This window comes from Momordica charantia, assembly GCF_013281855.1.
Source record: "Momordica charantia cultivar OHB3-1 chromosome 11 unlocalized genomic scaffold, Mcharantia_2.0 BLBB01000011.1, whole genome shotgun sequence".
Taxonomy (NCBI): domain Eukaryota; kingdom Viridiplantae; phylum Streptophyta; class Magnoliopsida; order Cucurbitales; family Cucurbitaceae; genus Momordica; species Momordica charantia.
The window spans coordinates 9,574,567-9,592,238 of record NW_028275159.1 but is presented as its reverse complement, the minus strand read 5'-3'; the positions used below and the strand labels follow the sequence as shown (position 1 = coordinate 9,592,238).

Here is a 17,672-nt window from a genome sequence, read left to right as displayed (position 1 = left end):
AACTTAGATTAATCTTGTTGATCAAGAACTTGGATTAGTAACTAAAGATAAATTAAAGTAAAAGAATACATACTTCAAGATCAATTTTCAGAACTTACATCCCAATAAAGAATGAATATTCAGATTTTACAATCTTAAACAATGTATAGTACATTGATTTGAACTCTCAAATTAAATACATGGAGAATTGGAAGCAGAGAGCATTATGTTCTTGAACTCCTGAAAATCAAGCCGTCCATCGAAATTTGTATCGAATGCGCCAATCATGCTGCTGCAATCGCGGCCGCAGCGCTCATCCCACAGCCCTAGCCTCGCCAGCACATTCCGAAGCTCCTCGCAACAAATAAATCCATCGCGATTTTGATCGAACACTTGGAACGCATTCAAAAGATCGCTCTCAATTTCCTCTTCCGCGCCTGCTCTGTTTCTCTCCGATATGGATTTGTATAGAGACAAGAATTCTTCAAAATCAAGCTTGCATTTGCCGATCAACGACTCGAGATCGTCGCAGATTTGGCCATCCCCGATGCTGTCGAGCAGGCGATTGAGCTCCTCCACGCTCAAGAATCCGTCGCCATTACTGTCGAGCGTCTCGAAGATCCTCTGCAAATCGGAGGCGGTTAATGGAGACATCGCCTCAGGATTCAACATCGACGGTAGAGCTTTTGTACGTGGAAATGTGTTGTTTATATAATTCCAGTTGGGTGGATTTATACTCAAATTGGAGAACGCAGAGAGAGATGTAGGTACGGAATGTGGAAGCTCGTAAGAAAGTTCGGCTATGGCGGTTTGCGATAATTTAAGTTTCCATTGAACCTTCGCACGTAAATACGGTACTCCTAGCTTTTGACGTTGATGAAAATGTTGAGATTTCAAATTTCACGGAAATATGGATATAAAAGTTAGAAAAATTTTAAAATAGTAAAAAATAAATAAATTAACAAATACACATTTTTCTATTTCTAAATGAGTTTAAAATAATCAATGTTAACATTATGTATATATTAGTGACATTTTGTTGATATTTTTCATAATTGTTAGTTATTTTGTACTACGGATGAAAATATCGATTTATCCTTCATGTTAATATCGAACACATAGAAACATGTATATCGATGGAAATATCAACATGTCAATGTATATTTAGAACCATGGTTTCATCTTTTTATATATATATAGAAAAATCTTTAGCATTAAAAATGATTTTAATTTTTTTATTTTGTCCGAGAATGATTTGAAATTAATTAATTAAATATTTGTTAGAAATGAAAAGGTTAAAAATTTTATGCATATGACAACGTTAAATAGGTAACTTTAGATTATGCAAAATTTGGCCATTTTAATCCGGAAATTTTTTTTTTATGTAAAAACAAGAATTGAAATCAAGTAAGATTTCAAATCATTAAAAATCCGGTGGCACCAAAGAGCATAATCCATTTTAAATCCATTATGATTTTGAAATCCTTCGTATTCCAAACAGAGTATTAAATTTACTAGTTCCATTCATATTTCGGTACATTATTAATTAATATATTATTTTATTTAATAGGATCTACATTATTATTAAATACTATTTTTATGACCAACAATGAATGAAAGTAGTAAGTGACAACAATATTTGACAAGTCATTATTTTTTAAAAAATTATATGTTTTTACATTCCTCTCCCTCTTTAATTGTGAAAGATTCAATGATGATCAACATAAGATAGATCTTTATTGATAAGGGCCTAAGTATTTTTCCATGTTATGTAATTTCAAAATGTGAACTCTAATCCATTTTGTTTCTGTACTAGAACAGCTACCATTTCCCTATGGGATTTTTTTATTTGAAGGTGAATTTTTATTAGTTTTTTAAAATGATAAAATAAATTTTGGTTTGAAAAAATATTTAGGTTCCGATTAGTGAAGACCTATTTTTATGTCGACCACCCCACTAATAAATTGATAGTTCGTTGTTTTTTTTTTTTAATTCTCAACTTTTGCATTTTTATCTTTTAGTTGTAAAACATTTAATAGTGGAGATAGATATTTGTCAATAACGATTTGAGTATTTCTTTTCCATCTCGAGTTTGATATAGATGAAGAGATTTGCTATTTATTTATTCATTTTATGACTACAACAATATATATGGGGTTATCTTTTGACAAAGATATATGCTTCCCAACAACTATACAATTCGAATCGGCTACCACTATAAAGACCACTCGAGTTCTTGAGACCGAGGAGGGGCACCTCGAGTGCTGGGCCAATTGACATATCTCTCATTTTTCACAATGTGTACCTACTACTTCTAATTGACACCCTTTTGAATGTGACTAAAACAAAATTCTATTTTATAACTCACCACCCCGTCATATGAACTTTCTTTTGTTGGGAATGACAAAGAAAAAGTATGTTTTAAATAGCAAATTGGTTATTTTGAAGACTACATTTTGTGATTTAACAACAATTATTTTTAATTAAACATTTTGTTTTCGTGACATTAATTTATAACTGTTATAAATAAATGAATTGAGTCAACTAATAACGATTAATTCTTTTTATAACAGTTTTCTTCTCACCCATGTATATGAGTTTGTTGGTTTTGAAGAAGAGAAATATATATAATTACAAAAGGTTATTTCCAGACGATGGCTAATGTTTTTTACTCTCTTAGTTCTTTACAAAAATTTTGAGCTAGTTTTCAATTCCCATCCGCTCTGATGAGTGCATATCCGAGTTGGATGTTGTGTTAACTTTGGAGAGCAACCGACGTACCTACGATTTAGTACCGTGATCATGCGGTAATTGTTTTCAAGACAGTGATTCAACCATGATACAACAATCATTTCTTTTAGTCTTCTCTTCTAGTACCAACACCTTCTAAATGAAAAAGTTAATGAAATTCTTGTTAATGGAACTTTTGAAATAATGACATAATTATAATTTATCTAAAAGTTCAAGGCATAATTGAAACTAATTATATCCACGTGTACATCATTTTCTTACAATGCACCGCTATGTCACATTTTCCTCTTCTTTTTTTATTTCTTTAATAAAACAGTTGAGAGAAGGATATTCAACTTTAAAGATGGAGATGGAGAGTAGAATAAATTAAACTTTTGAAATGATCTATAATTAAAGTCAAAGCGAATGAGAAAAAGACAAATCAATTTAAAATGTATTAAGTTGGAAAGCTCCATCCAATTTTTGTCACACCTACCTTTATAGTACACGGTTGACCCTACCTTCTATTGTGCGAAATCACCATTTATTAGTATAATTCAAACATATAAAAATTAAATTGTTTTTTCAAAAGTTTATATTAAATTACAAATTTCAATTTTTAAAAGTTTTAAGTTGTGTTTAATAGATTTTAAAACTTTTAAAAATATCTAATAAATCGGATGTTGTCTAATAGATTTAATAAACTTTAAAATATGTCTAACAAACTTCTGAATTCTCAAATTTTTATCTCATAGATATTTGAATTTCAAAAATTGTCTTATGTGTATAATAAATTCTTAAGTTTTAGATACAAAATTGAAAGTTCAGAAACTTAATAGATACAACATCCAAAATATTCAAGGGACACATTAAACATTTTTCTAAAGTTCAAAGACGTTAAACATAACTCTAAAAGTTTAGAACCGAACTCTAAGTGTCCGTTTGGTAACGTTCCTGTTTTTTGTTTCCATTTCTTTTATTTTTAATGAAGAAAAATGTATTGCATGTTCAACCTCTAAGAATTCAAGTATGTTAGAACGATCTTTTTATTTATATTTTGGAACAAATTGAAAATGAGAATAAAAAAAGAGAAATTTGTTTTGGTTGTTTCTAAGGTTTAGAATTCTATACAAGAAATTAAAAGTTATAAACAAGAAACAAGAACGTTATCCAATGGACCTTAAATTTAACTTGAAATTTACGTCCTATTCAAAATTTTAAATATAGTGCTGATGTCTCAGTTTTGTGAAAGATATCACTAAAAATACGAATAAAATGAAATAGTTCATAAAAAGTATTTAAATTAAGAAAGAATCTTCACCCTTTTTTTAATAAATTAAAAATTCGTATTATTAATATTACATCTATTTCTTATTATATTTTTTACATTTCGTTCTTACTTTTTTTTTTAATTAGTACGAAAGTCATTCTTTATAATTGTCGGACAATTTATAGGTAGAGGGGGTGGTTGGAGTTTGTTAGTTTTATAATGAATGCAAAGAAATGACGAAAACTTTATGACGCAATTTTGATGACGCTACGCTGAAAGTCATATCCATTAATCAATTTTTTGGCTGATGGCTTTTCCAAAAGAAATAATGTTTATAATATTTGTAGAAAGAATCGAATCGAAAATTGCAAATTAACGGTGAGCATTTTGACGTTCAAGTTAGTTTTAGGCAGATCTATTTGTATATAAATTTTAACTAGATTCACGCGTATACTTAAGAGTAGAACACCTCTTATATTTATAAGTGTTGCACGGTCATAATCGCTTTTCATCATGTTGCACGTTGTGTAAAAGTATAGAGGGAATCTCGTACTAATTGGTAGTAGGAAGTTGAGGTAACCAATTCTTCGATTATTCTCGACCTTTGATTCATCAGTAGCTTGATCCTCGATTAGAGCCCTTGATCGGTATTTATGGTAAAATTTTATTTAATTTAGACACTTAGGAGGCATTAAGAGATATTTTGACACGTGGCGTGTTATTATTTTGCCCTCAAACAATTTTGATGTGTTAAATACAATTTAATTCCTATAAACTTTAGTATATACAATTTAGTTTTTATAATTTTAAATTTATAGTCGCTTAATCATTTGATAATATGCCAAAACGACAAAAGAAAATTACGATGGTATGAGTTCGAATTCATGACCTCTTGATTAAAGATACGTGTCATGACCACTTTGAGGTATGCTCGATTTAAGAAAGGTGAGAAGGCAGAAGTCTTTCCTTCGATGAGAGAGGTGGAGAATAAACGAAGAAAGGTAAAAGAAGAAACGGGTAGAAAAATTATTTCAAAGGGTACTTTATGCTAGGAAGGTTAGAAAAACAAGTTTTTAAAAAATAAAAGGAAAAACTTTAAAGTACAAAAATTGTCATTTCTTATTTGTTGGTTATTTTTTTTTTGTCACTACAAGACAACAAAGAGTTTTTTTTCTCTCTCTCTTTTTTACTTTTTTTTTTTTTACGATTTCACACTATTTTTAAATGCTACTAACCTAGTTAACAATGAATATTAGAATATTTTTTTTAGTATAAATGGGAAAACTTTCACACTATTGTAATACTATAATTTTCATGTATAAAAATTTTATACATCATAGTCATTTCAGATTACTACTTGTTATTTCTCCAAAATCCAGTTGGATTTTGGAACAACATGTTGAATTTGATTCCCTTCAAGCTGTGGAGATGATCAATGGAAACCATTCATCGATGTTTGAAGCTGGGACTTGGGTTGAGGATATCAGAGTTTTGGTCGGAAATTTTGAGAAAATCCAATTTGTACATGCTAGTCGGAGATCAAATCAAGTTGATCACAACCTTGCCACGAATGCTTGCCAATCAGGAGAGAATTTTCTTTAGAATCAAAATTTTGCCCCCTAGATTTTAGATGATGTCCGAAAGGACCTCTGTAATCTCCTCCACACATGGAGGCTCCTAATTCTCGTTAAAATTGAGAAAAAAAATTTACTACTTGTTATTTCAATCAGTGAGTTAAATCCACATGTAAAACAACGATAAAGATTTGTTAAAATAAAAATGAAATTTAAATTTGATTTTGTATACCATATTTATTATGTATTTTAAAATTAAAAAATGATAAAATAATAGGTTTTGAAAAAAATAAAAATAGAAAAAGAAAACTACAAATTTAATTTCATTGTTTCCGAATTTCTACCCAATTTTTAATTTTCATTCTTAAAAATTTAAAACGAAAAATAGAGGTAGATATTAAAAAAAAAGGGAATATTTGTATTAGTCGCAAATTTCCCACAAAGCCCCTATATATAATTTAGCAGTAGCCAGTAGGGGCAAACGGCAAAGTGGCGGGAGCAGAGGAAGAACATCGTGAAGCGGAACAGACACCCGAATCGCGGAAGACGAAGGTGATTAGGGCACAAATCTGAAACAAAGATTCCACTGGGAAACGCCGAACGGACTTCTCTGCGCCGAGGAGGAAGAAGATTGCGAGCCGAAGACATCTAATGGGTACGATAGTTGTTCTATCTTCTTTGAAATCTCCAAGTTAGTGGGAGAATCAAGAATGTATGTTCTGTAGGGACGAGGAAACGAAGCTATATCGTTTTCTTAGGCGATCATTCTGCTGTAAAAGAGAGTCCTTTGGGTTTTTGATACAATGGTTGGCAAGATTACTGCTGTTCATTCACTCGATGCGCGGTTGGATAGGCGATTGAAGAGAAGGGTAGTTGCCAATCAACGATGTAAGAGATCTTGTCGCAAAATTGCGAAGAAGCATGTGAAGGAGGGAGGTTGTGGTCTGGAGGATGAGGATTATTGGGAATTCTTGAATAGTTTGCCAGAGTTTGTGGAGGACAGTGGTGGGATTGTTGAGGCCAAAGTTGTGGATTTTGGGCGTAATAATAATGATAATGGCACGCTTTCACGGTGTGAATGGTTGGATGGAGATGTTGATCCTGTTTATAAGATGTTCTTTGAACATTTGACAAAAGAGGGAAAATCTTATAAGCTCGAAGTTCCATCAGTTAATGGGATGGAAGTGTGTGTTAAGTATGAGGAAGAAGAACATCTGTCTGATGGCCCACAATCGAGTTTGAAAAATTATCAGAAGGGGCAAAAAACTGGAACTATCAGAGTATTGAGGAGTGCTTCGAGGAAATCGAAAATAGAGAGCACAGAAAAATCATGCGAGGTTTTTGGACATGAAAAGAAACCTAAGGGTTTAAATGCATTTTCAAGGGCAATCGAAGATAGCCCTTTAAGTGATAGTCCAGCTAAAGAAAGCATGGTTCCTTTGGTTGAGGAAAAGTTCAATCTGGATTGTGCAAAGCCTATTTCTCCTGGGCTGAATAGTTCATCAAACACAATGACTGTTACAGGGCTTCTTCGTTCAGCTAAGTGTCCTTCCCTATTGGATTCTAAGTCAGATGTGATAGACGAAGACTACAAGATATTTTTGACAGATTTTCTTTATGATGATTATGATCATAGATTGGTATATACACCAGTAGATGGTAGGTCAGTTGTATACGAGGATGAAGAGAGTACATCTGATTCGGAAGTGGTGATGATGGACACTAATCCATGTAAGCCAGGCCATGCTTCATTTAGGGGAAAATCATTTCATACTGCTGTGAGTATCTATTTCTGGGGCCGTAATCTCTCTGTAGTTTCTGTTTTATGTCCATGTTAGTTGTTCTATGTTGTATATCGATAGATTTCTTTACTTTGCAGATGGATGTAGATAGTGGGAAGTGTCTTCAGTGTCCCGGTACATGTAAAAGTTCCAATTTCAGGGAGAGACTCATGAAATATCTTAGAAGACCATATGACCAGAATGAGTACAATTGTTTACTCGAGGAAGCAAGTTTCTGTAGGGAACGTCTCCGCTGGAGAGAGTTACGTAATGGAGTACTAAAATCATATTCATTGGGCTCTCGCACAAAATCATATCTGGATCTCTACGATGGTGAGTATGTTCAATCCCAGTGTAATTTTATATTAGAACTACATTGATTGGATATTTGTTATCGTTCTTCTTCAACTAAGAGATTCCTCCGCGAATACCACTTCCTGGAAGGTTCATCTTAAGAGAGAATCTTCTAACCCCAATCTGATATTTTATCAGATTCTTATTTCACAAAGTGCCCCAATTTTATTTCTTAAGATATTCATATATCACTGTTCTGTTTTTTCAAAGAACTAACTAATAAGTGTTAAAGGAACCTTTGGACATTTAAGTGTTGTTTGTGAAATTTTTTTGCAAGTAAGTTGCCTTTTTCTGTGCCATTACTTTCTTCGCTTAGATTTTCAAATTTATTTGCATGATGCTTCTTATTATCAGCAAGATTCTATATATTGAGTATATCTTCTCTGTTTTATTATTATTATTATTCTTTTCTTTTCAGAGCTTGCTATGAAAATTGGCGACACACCATATGATTGCCCCAGAATTTTGAACCTACTGCGTGGCTTCTTCTACTGGTTGCAGGTAGCTTTTATATTATTTGTGGAACATTTTTCTTCAATAGACATCTTCGGCAATTATGATTAGCTCAATTAATGCCTTAATGATCATTATTCAAATTATTTAGATTGCAGAAACAGTTTTGGATGATAATAAATAATTCTGGTAGTTGATTGTGTGCATGCATCATCATGAACTTTCACATTCTAAGTTGACTTATCAATCCTGTTTGATTTTTAAGGGTGTGCAAAAGAAATTATAAAATGATTTTCATCTCTCTCTTTCCCCTGGTCAATGCTATAACTGTTATTGAATAGGAACTTAATGAAATTGTGTGAAAAAAAAAGTGGTAAATATATTATTGAGTTATAATAATGGAACTAAATAACCCAGGTAAAAGGAAATAAAATTCTCCCCTCTACTACTCTTTGTTGAAAGCTCCTGAAGGGGTTATCAAAATTATGGTAAAGTATGTTAGAGATTTCTTCTGGGACGAAGGTTGTTTCTACCCTTGTAGCCACTTAGTTAAATGGGAGTGGACTTCTCTCCCTCTCACGCTTGGGTTTAGGTATTGGTTCTTTCAAACAACAAAACAACACACTCCTCTTAAAGTGGCTTTGGAGATTTTCTCAAGAGGAAAAAGCCCTCTGGCGCTGAATTATGGAAGATCCAACCTCACGGTTGGACGACTGCTATCCCTAAAGGTGCAGCCAAAGGTCGGCCGTGGTATGATATTGCTAAAAATACCAGACCTTTTCCTCAACTTTCTGTCTTTCAAAGCTAATAATGGGTAGCAAATAAGGTTCTGGAAGGACTTGTGGATAGGGGATTAACCTTTGGAGAAGGCTTTCCCTGATCTCTACAAGAAAGGAGGACACGTTGACAGTTGCTGGACAAGGACCAACAAGACTGGGATTTGGAATTCAAAAGGGGCCTTTTTGACAGAGAATTCAACAGTTGGTTGGGGCGGATAAAACAGTTAGATATGGTGTGGCTGGGGGACTCCAAAGACTGGGTGAAGTGGAGTTTGATGCTTCCGGAGTCTTTATGACAAAATCCACTTTTGTGAGATTGTTAAAGCCCTGCCAAGTGATCCAAACTCCTCTGTCTCTCCTTTGACCTTTTCTGCCATCTGGAAGTTTAGATTCCAAAGAAGATAAAAATCTTCCTTTGGTCATTGGCTCACAGAGGCATAAACACCCACAATCGCCTACAGAAGAAGTGCAAAAGTTGGTCTCTTTCCCCCTCATCTGCTCCCTCTGCACAAGTGAAGCGGAGTCTCTAAATCAGCTTTCCTCCACTATCCTCTTGCATACAATTGCTGGTCACAAGTTTTTGGCATCTTTGACATTAACCTCTGCATCCCTAAGAATATCGATGACTGGTTAACCCAAGGCCTAGTTGGTGGCTATTTCAATGTTCAAAAAAGCGAAAAAAAACCTGTGGAACTTTGCTATGGCTGCGGTTTTGTGGAATTTATGGTTAGAAAGAAGTCGCAGAAGCCAGAACTTTTGAGGATGCTTCTTTTGATCTACCTATTTTGTAGAGTAATGTACAGTTTACTACTACTAGTTGGTGCTACACTTCCAACAAATTCTTTTGTAACTATTTTCCTTTGCTTGATCCTTCACAATTGGGAGGCGTTCATGACTTATTTCCTTGGGGAGGGGTTTCTTCTAAGTTTCCTATTAAAAAAATAAGGTTAACAAAAAGAGAGGCAACGTTGGGAAACAAATAAATGAAAAAATATGTTCAAAATTTTCCCATTCAAGACGCTCATGACTTATTTCCTTGGGGAGGGGTTTCCTCTAACTTTCCTGTAAAAAAAGGTTAACAAAAAGATAGGCAACATAGGGAAACAAATAAATGAAAAAATATGTTTAAAATTTTCCCATTCGAGTCGAGATTACTATTGATTTCTCATACTTTACTGTAGTGAGTTTAAAGATAAATGTTATTTCTAACCTCGTAATAATAGGTTGGAAGTTTTCTTACTGAGAATGTTTCCAGTAGTCTATTGCAGATTTTGAGGGTTTTCATTTTTGGTCACTCTCTAGCATTTTCTTCCCGGAAGGGGATAAATGACATATTTGGATGTATCATGTCACATTGGATGTGAATGATGGTTACTTTGTACCCCTAATAGACTGCCTTTTGTAGTTCCTTTGCATTATATTCTCAAGAGCCCCAAGAAGTGTTCCCTCGTGGTTATGATATCCCTACCTCTTCTCAGAGGTTGGAGGTTCAAGTATTTACCTCGTATTTGTGATGTGATATCCTCAAAAAGCGAAAGAAAGAGCATGCTTCATGCTTTAGATGTCTGGACTCGTTGAGCATGCGCTTCTTGCTACGACACTTTTTTTTAAACTATGGTTAAATTTAGTTAAGTAGAGATAAAAAAACTAAACTCTGAGAGGAAAATATGGAGGACTACGAGTATAATGGAGATGACAAAAACCTATTCAACAATGATGGGTTGTAGCTATTAGGTCTTTGCGACGTGATTTTGTAGTTCTATTTAATGATTTTGTAGACTCCTGGGACTTCAACTTTACTCATAATTAATAGTTAGTTCTTTATCTTATGTTTTTTATTTTTAAGTACACGCTCAGGCTCATATTTTATGTTGATTATTAATATTATATGTACATTTTATATATCGTGCACCTCACCTCACTGATGCTCTCACTTTACACCTTGCCCTTAGACCGTTTACCTCTACACCGAACCCTTCAGCCCTGAAAGGCTATTGTATCTTGGTGCACTTCATGCTTTTAAGAAAACTGTTCCCTTGCCATATTGAGTTCATTCATTTGAACTTTTTGTTGCACAGATTTTGGGTGACAGTGAGTTTTTTTAGCTTTTCTAAGAATAATTTTGTAAAACTGCTCATCTTTGAGAAAGATTCTGCGATCCAAGATATTTTTTGTTGTTTTTTTGGTCAGAATCTGTCACATGAGGATTCCTTTCAGCCTTGGATGGACCCATCATGCCTGAGGGTTCTGCCACAAGCATAACTTGGAAATTTAGGTCACTGTATTTGCAGATGAATGGATCAGATAAAATAGTATACTGGTATTTTGTTGGTAGTAACATGGTTTACATGTTCTGTAATTATGGTAGGAAGTAGTAGGTGTTATCCATTTTGTTAATTTCGCTTTTCTTTCTAGCATGATACTGAAGTCTAGAAGAAAAAACACATTCCTGGCAGGCATATATGTAGGATTTCCCCTTCTCCTTTTCCTCCTTTATCAATATAATTATCAGGGAAAGAAACCAGCATAAATTATAAGGATGGTAACATTTATGGCTCGTTCTTAGTCTTTAGTTTCTGAAAATTATGTTTGTTTGTTCACCGTTTCTTTAATATATTTTTACTTTTTTTTTTTGTTCGAATCCAATGATGGCCATCTACTTTAGGAATTAGTAATTTCTATATGTTTTCCGACACCAAATGTTGTAGGGTTAGGCGATTCTCCCGTGAGATTAGTTGAGGTATGCATAAGCTGGTCCGAATACCCATGGATATAAAAAAAAACACATCTGTATTTTTTGCCAAGTAAATTACAAACGTGAAAAGTATTTATGTTAGTTTTCAAAGTTTGACTTATATTTCAAAAGTATGTAATATAATAAATAAATACATAGGTGAAAGTAGTGTTTTTACAAATCATCTCGACTGTGCTGCAACATGGAGGTCTGATGGAGGGGCTTGGATTGGGGTGGGGTAACTTGTGGGGAACAGGTTTCCTAGGGAATTATTACTCACTGTTTATTATTATTTCTTTAGTTCAACGGTTTATTGTTTTTTAAAAGTACTCTCAACTAAATCTTAATTTTCAGGAATATGTCAGATGGTTCTCCACGGAGAATCTCTATTTATAAAGAAAAATTCTTAAATTTTTTAAGGTCCCATAACTCATAAAAAATAATAATAAATAAAAAAAAAATTTAATTTTACACTTGAAATTATCACTCGGTAATATATAATAAAACTAGAAAATGGGGCGGGATGTCCCTATTTAGATCACCTGCAAAGTGTAGGAGGAGCCATCAATGGTGGTTGTGAAAACACGAAATTGTTGAATTTTGGTAAAATATTATAATAATAAATTATCCCACATCGAAAAGTAAGAAGGGGGTATGCTTCAACCGCTATAAAAAGGGCTCATGTCTTTAGATTTTATCTCAATTGAAGCACTTTGCTAACTCTAGTTAACTAAGAGTGTTTTGTATAATAGAAGTCGGGGAGAGAAATATGTATTCTTGTGTTTTCTTTATATCGTGCTTTCTTTTAAAACATAATTATCTACGTTGATATGAAGTTTTTGGGTGAAACAAAAAACAAAGCCATTTGAGGGTTGTGCTAGAAACAGACAATATTATACCATTGTGAGGTACCGTTGTTCTTAAATTGTTTCGTGGATCCTTACACAAATTGGAACAGTAGGGCGGTTTTGGCCACCTCTTGAAACGTTGGATATTATATACAAAATAATAGTCATACAAATAAAATCTCATCTTAGTTTAGTGTCGCACATTTGTTTTAGTTTATTTGTTGTTGGATTTATCTTTTCAATTTATAAGTTGCCGTTATATATGTGTAATATTTTTTTTTATAAATTATTGTACCAATATTTTTTTTCTTCTCTGTAAATTATTAAATTTTTAAGGTTTGATTGTTTTTCTATTATATAATTTTTAATTTGGATTTTGTAGAGTTTTAAAAAAGTCTTAAATTGCCAAAGCGAGCATATTTGACATATATCTCAAATCAAGAAGGTGTGAGTTCGATCCTCACCCCCACATATTGTATTAAAAAAAAAAGTCTTAAATTGTGTACATTTTTTTTCTTGAACTTTACCTCATATGTGCTATGAATTTGAGGTTACTTTGATTACTTTGTCCATTTTCATAGTATTCACAAATTTTAACAAAATATAGAAAAGTTCACTAATATGGACACGATATTAAAATTAATAAATTTTATTTTAATAAAAAACAGTGAAATGCTTATTTGTAACAAATTTTTTATTTTAATAATTTTTCAGAAATATTTATCGACATCAATATTTTATTAATATTTTCATCGATATTCCATAAAATTGAGGTACATTTAAAATTACAATTATCAACTAGATTAGAGCTTTTTGTGTAATAGAGTTTGAGAGCTATGACTATGTTACAATTCATTCATAATTGTTCGCAAAAAAAAAAAAAAAAAAAAAAAAATGAGGAAATACAAATTAAAACAGCACCAAGAATTGATTCAAGCCAATTTTTAAGAGAGTCTGTATTCAGAAAAACATTCTCAAATGGGATGTCTACATATTCATGCCTTTGCAATCTCTAAGTTGGACATCAACACCAGGAGTTACATTTTCATAGTATTGCAAAAAAAATAGACAAAATATGAAAATATCATTAAAATATATTATATTAATATCAATTATTTTAGACTTATTTAGAAAAGTTAAAATATCTATGGGTTAATTTAAATATTTTTTTATGAATTTTCTTATTTTTATAACCTTTTTACGAAATATCATCGGAGCTGGAAGGACGATCTCTCTTGCACTCCCGAAGAACCTGCAAAACAAGGTTAGCACTCCGACGAGCAAGTCAGTCACAGTCCGATCGGGTTGTCCGAATAAAGTGATAAATAGCAGTTGACTCGCACCTCTATCGGGTTGTTCGAATAAAGTGATAAATAGCACGTGACACCGAGCTGGTGGGACTCACGATAATCACATTTATTCAAGTAAAACGATCCTCCATTGTTAGACAAAGTGGCAGGGGATGAATAGCCTCCAACAATAGACATCAACATTAATATTTTCACAAGACATTCTCATCGACAATGACAAACTACCAGTAAGTAAATAAATAAATAAATAAATAAATAAATAATTGGACGTGTATGTTATTCGTTCTTGACAATAACATACACGATTCCAAGCAAGACCAGATCTAAAAGTAGGATTTTGCAAAGGATCAATTTTATAGAGGTTTCGGCCTGTTTTAGGGTTTTCAAGATCCAATCTTTTCTTCAAGAAAGCTTGTACAAACTTAAATCCATGTAGCAAAACAGACAAATCAAATGTGTAACTAAGCACTCAATAATCTGATTTGATTGTAGTAAATTAATCACTCTCTGTTTTCTCTAATTTCCATATCTGATTTGTAGGGAGAGACAAGAATATTGTTTGGAATAATTCTTCGACTCGCCATCGACGGCTATTAATGGCGTCGGCCTGATCTCAGACAATCGCAGTCGTAGATGGCGACTCGAAAAATTATTCCAAACAATTCTTGTGAAACTTAGGGCTACCAAAGTGAAAAATATCACTCTCTTTTTCTTTATATATTGTTCAAAGTTTCCATCCAACCGTCCCACCTAATCATGTATTTGGGTCGTTAATTAAAAAAGGAATTTGAATTTTGCAATTGATTTTCAGTTAAGATTTTTTTTTTCTTTAAAAGATAAGTTAAAGTTTTGAAACTGAATTTCAATTTTTTTTTTTTTTGTTTAAAATCCATATTTTGAAAAAGGATCACAAATTGAATTTCGAAGTACATTTTTTTTCAGAAAATTGGAAGATAAAAATCTCCATTTAAAGAGGGTACTTTCAATATGACCCATTTCTTCTTGGTTTAGTTACAGTTAGTTTGAAATATGTTGGTTAGATTAGATTTGTTAAATTTGAGTTTGTTTAGTATTTTTTTATTTTGTTAAATTGGATTTATTAAACTTGTATTGATTGGTTGAGTTTTAATTTTCTTTAAAAATATATATATATATAATTTATAAACTATTTATTTAATTAAAATAATTTAAATTATTTTACAAAAACCAATTTTTTTATGAAATTAAGAAATACTATTTGAATATTTATTTTAAAAATTAATCATGGGAGAAAAATTGGATTCAAGGATTAATTTTTAAAATAAATATTTAATTATCTATGAAAATACTTTTCAAGTAAAGCATAAACAAGGGGTAATTGGGCTGAGTAGCCTTTCTCAAACGGCAATTATGAAATGTGACATCATCCAATAAATTTTTACTTTCACCCCTCTTTTTCTCTTTTTCATTTGAATATGATTTTCTCTCCCATTCTCTTTCTTCGTCTTGTTCTCTCCCTCAAACTTTCTCTATCTTCAACGAAGAAATGAAAAAACCGCCTTGTTTTTCCTGCCATTCGAAGAACATTGCAAGCATAAAGTATATCTTGTTCATAATCCATGATTGAAAAAGAAAAACTGAAAAAAAAACAAAAAAAAAGAAATCAAAGAAAATTCTCTCTCCCTCTCACTTTTCTCTCTCGTTCTCTTTCCCCTCTCAAAGAAAATTCTTAGCCAAAATTTGGTAAAATCAAAGAAATCCTTCTATAAATAGATCTCCTCTCAAAGAATATATATATATATTTTACATTTTTTCGAAGCACGTTTACCTTCTTAGCCAAATTACAAATTCCAAAAACTAGTTTATAAAAATCTGATGAAATACATAGATGAAAGTAGCCTTTACGAGCCCTCGATTTCCAAAGACAGAAGCGGGCTGCCTTATTTATTTAGTTAACTTATAAAAGCTACCTTAGATCTTATGAACTGCTGAAGACTGCACTACAGCATCAGAATGAAACAGAATTGTGATTGTATTTAGAACACAACACATTGAATATTATTATGTAACACATATAATTTTGCATTAGTTAACTATATATAATTTATTGATTTGGCTGAGGCAGATCATTGTTATTGAACATAATTCTGGGCTTTCCCATGCTGAAGTTGAGAACCTTTGCATTCATATTGTACTTGATTTCTCCATCATAAAGCATCTTTCTTATGTAGTGTTCTATGTCTGAACCGATTAGCCGAAGTGTATATTCTGTCAATGGAGCCCCCTGATTTCCAAGTGTAACATGCTCAATCAGAACCAAATTCAAATACTATTAACGTAAACACCAAGCAAGCAAAAAGAAAAGAAAAAGAACCATTTTCTTTTAACTTCGTCGAACTCAACTATTTAGGAAAATACTTGGCTACTCAACGAGGATGTCCTCTTACTATTGAATATTTGACAATTCATTATTATTTAAAAAAAATTCTTTATATTTGTATTTCTCTCCCTTGTCAGGACAACAAAACTCCTCCTCATTGTTGAGAGGAGACAAGTATTTTTCAAACATTTAGATTACTCGCCACCCTCCATCTTTGAACCAAAAATGTAGAAAAAGAGAATTTTTTATTGATAATGAACCTAGAGATGTATGGCCGTCAAAGTGGACATAGCACCATGTTAATTGACATATTCGTTACACCAATATAACCCCCACTCTCCATCACTACTTTCAACCTTAACAGCTCTCTCCGATCACATTAACATGCAATTATCAACCGCATCTAATCCATCGTCTAGAATCACGCATCAACAATTTCAAACCCGAATTTAAACCACTCTCAAAACCCACTAAAATAATCAAATTTAAAAGAGAGAAGGAAAAAAACAAAAACAAAATCAAAAAGTACCTCATAGTGATCAACAAGTTCTTGGAAGTAAGCATAGACTTTATTGCAAGTTTGGGGATTCCAAAGAAACTCATTACTGGGATCCAAAATGAGCGTAAGTTTATCCATTTGGGTCTGATCGAACTCACAAGTAATTGGGTCTATGTAAGCTGCATAGATTCTCACATGCCGAGTCACGCTGCTCAGCCACTGCCCTCCATATTCTCTGCTCATGTTCTTGCTCTTCACGTTCTGCTGCACTTCCACCGGCCGCAGCGGTGGCGGCGGCGGCGGCGGTGCCTGCTCGTTTTCTCCCACTTTCAGTTGCTCTGCCGCTTCATTGGCCTGAGCAGAGATGGGGACTCTGTTTCTGGTTGTGGGTTTTGAGTGCCCTTTGGGTTCTCTCCAACCCACCATGGGAGAGACCATGTAAGAAGAAGCTGCTGCCATGGCGGAAAATTGAGGGAAATGGTGATGTTTTATCTCGAGAAATGGTTGGTTTTTGTTGCTCTGTTTTATAGTTTCTGATTTCTTTTTGTTGTGTTCGAGTAGATGAGCTTTTATTTTTAATCAGATCCAATTATGTGTGGATAAGATTTTTCTGGTTTTGTTCCACCTTTGGTGTGCATTTAAATTATTGGTTATTTCTTTCTTTCCTTTTTTTTTTCTCTTTATTAGACTAAAAAAATATATTATGATGTCTTGGGCGATAATCTTTCTAAGTTGTTGTAGCGAAATTTTTAGTTGGGGAGTTGATTGAGTTGAACTAATTAATCCGATATCTACATTTTCATTGTCAAACACTTTTTAAGTTAGTTTGAGCCAGGACTTTTGTATTTTAATAGTGGTAATGAGCATCTTATTTACATGGAGTGGAACAATAATTCTCCTTTATGTATGATAATTGAGGGAAAAAAGATTGTTTAACAAAAGGATTAGCAATTTTTTAAAAATGTTGTATGTTGGAATGTTTATCCTTTCATTTTAAATTGC

General features: G+C 32.7%; 2 protein-coding genes and 1 pseudogene across 2 annotated transcripts; 1 reads left to right on the top strand and 2 right to left on the bottom strand.

Annotated features, from left to right (window-relative positions):
• Positions 1 to 52: 52 nt before the first annotated feature.
• Positions 53 to 693, bottom strand: LOC111010552 (putative calcium-binding protein CML44 pseudogene; annotated as a pseudogene).
• Positions 694 to 6,022: 5,329 nt separating this feature from the next.
• On the top strand, positions 6,023 to 11,478 carry LOC111010549 (uncharacterized). Its single transcript, XM_022284010.2, has 4 exons — positions 6,023 to 7,331; positions 7,433 to 7,667; positions 8,107 to 8,189; positions 11,111 to 11,478. The coding sequence occupies exons 1-4, from the start codon at positions 6,357 to 6,359 to the stop codon at positions 11,180 to 11,182; spliced, it is 1,365 nt and encodes a 454-aa protein (XP_022139702.1). The 5' UTR covers positions 6,023 to 6,356; the 3' UTR covers positions 11,183 to 11,478.
• Positions 11,479 to 15,805: 4,327 nt separating this feature from the next.
• NDHM (subunit NDH-M of NAD(P)H:plastoquinone dehydrogenase complex) lies at positions 15,806 to 17,216 on the bottom strand. Its single transcript, XM_022283926.2, has 2 exons — positions 16,701 to 17,216; positions 15,806 to 16,075 (listed from the first exon to the last, which is right to left on the bottom strand). Exons 1-2 carry the CDS (start codon positions 17,127 to 17,129, stop codon positions 15,896 to 15,898), a joined length of 609 nt encoding a protein of 202 aa, XP_022139618.1. The 5' UTR covers positions 17,130 to 17,216; the 3' UTR covers positions 15,806 to 15,895.
• Between the last annotated feature and the right edge of the window lie 456 nt (positions 17,217 to 17,672).

Coding starts and splice junctions, on each gene's coding strand:
- LOC111010549 (XM_022284010.2), top strand. CDS start 6,357: ATGGTTGGCAAGATTACTGCTGTTCATTCACTCGATGCGCGGTTGGAT. Junction 7,668..8,106: donor ATATCTGGATCTCTACGATG/GTGAGTATGTTC, acceptor TTTTCTTTTCAG/AGCTTGCTATGAAAATTGGC. Junction 8,190..11,110: donor GCTTCTTCTACTGGTTGCAG/GTAGCTTTTATA, acceptor TTTTTTGGTCAG/AATCTGTCACATGAGGATTC.
- NDHM (XM_022283926.2), bottom strand. CDS start 17,129: ATGGCAGCAGCTTCTTCTTACATGGTCTCTCCCATGGTGGGTTGGAGA. Junction 16,076..16,700: donor AACTTGTTGATCACTATGAG/GTACTTTTTGAT, acceptor CTTGGAAATCAG/GGGGCTCCATTGACAGAATA.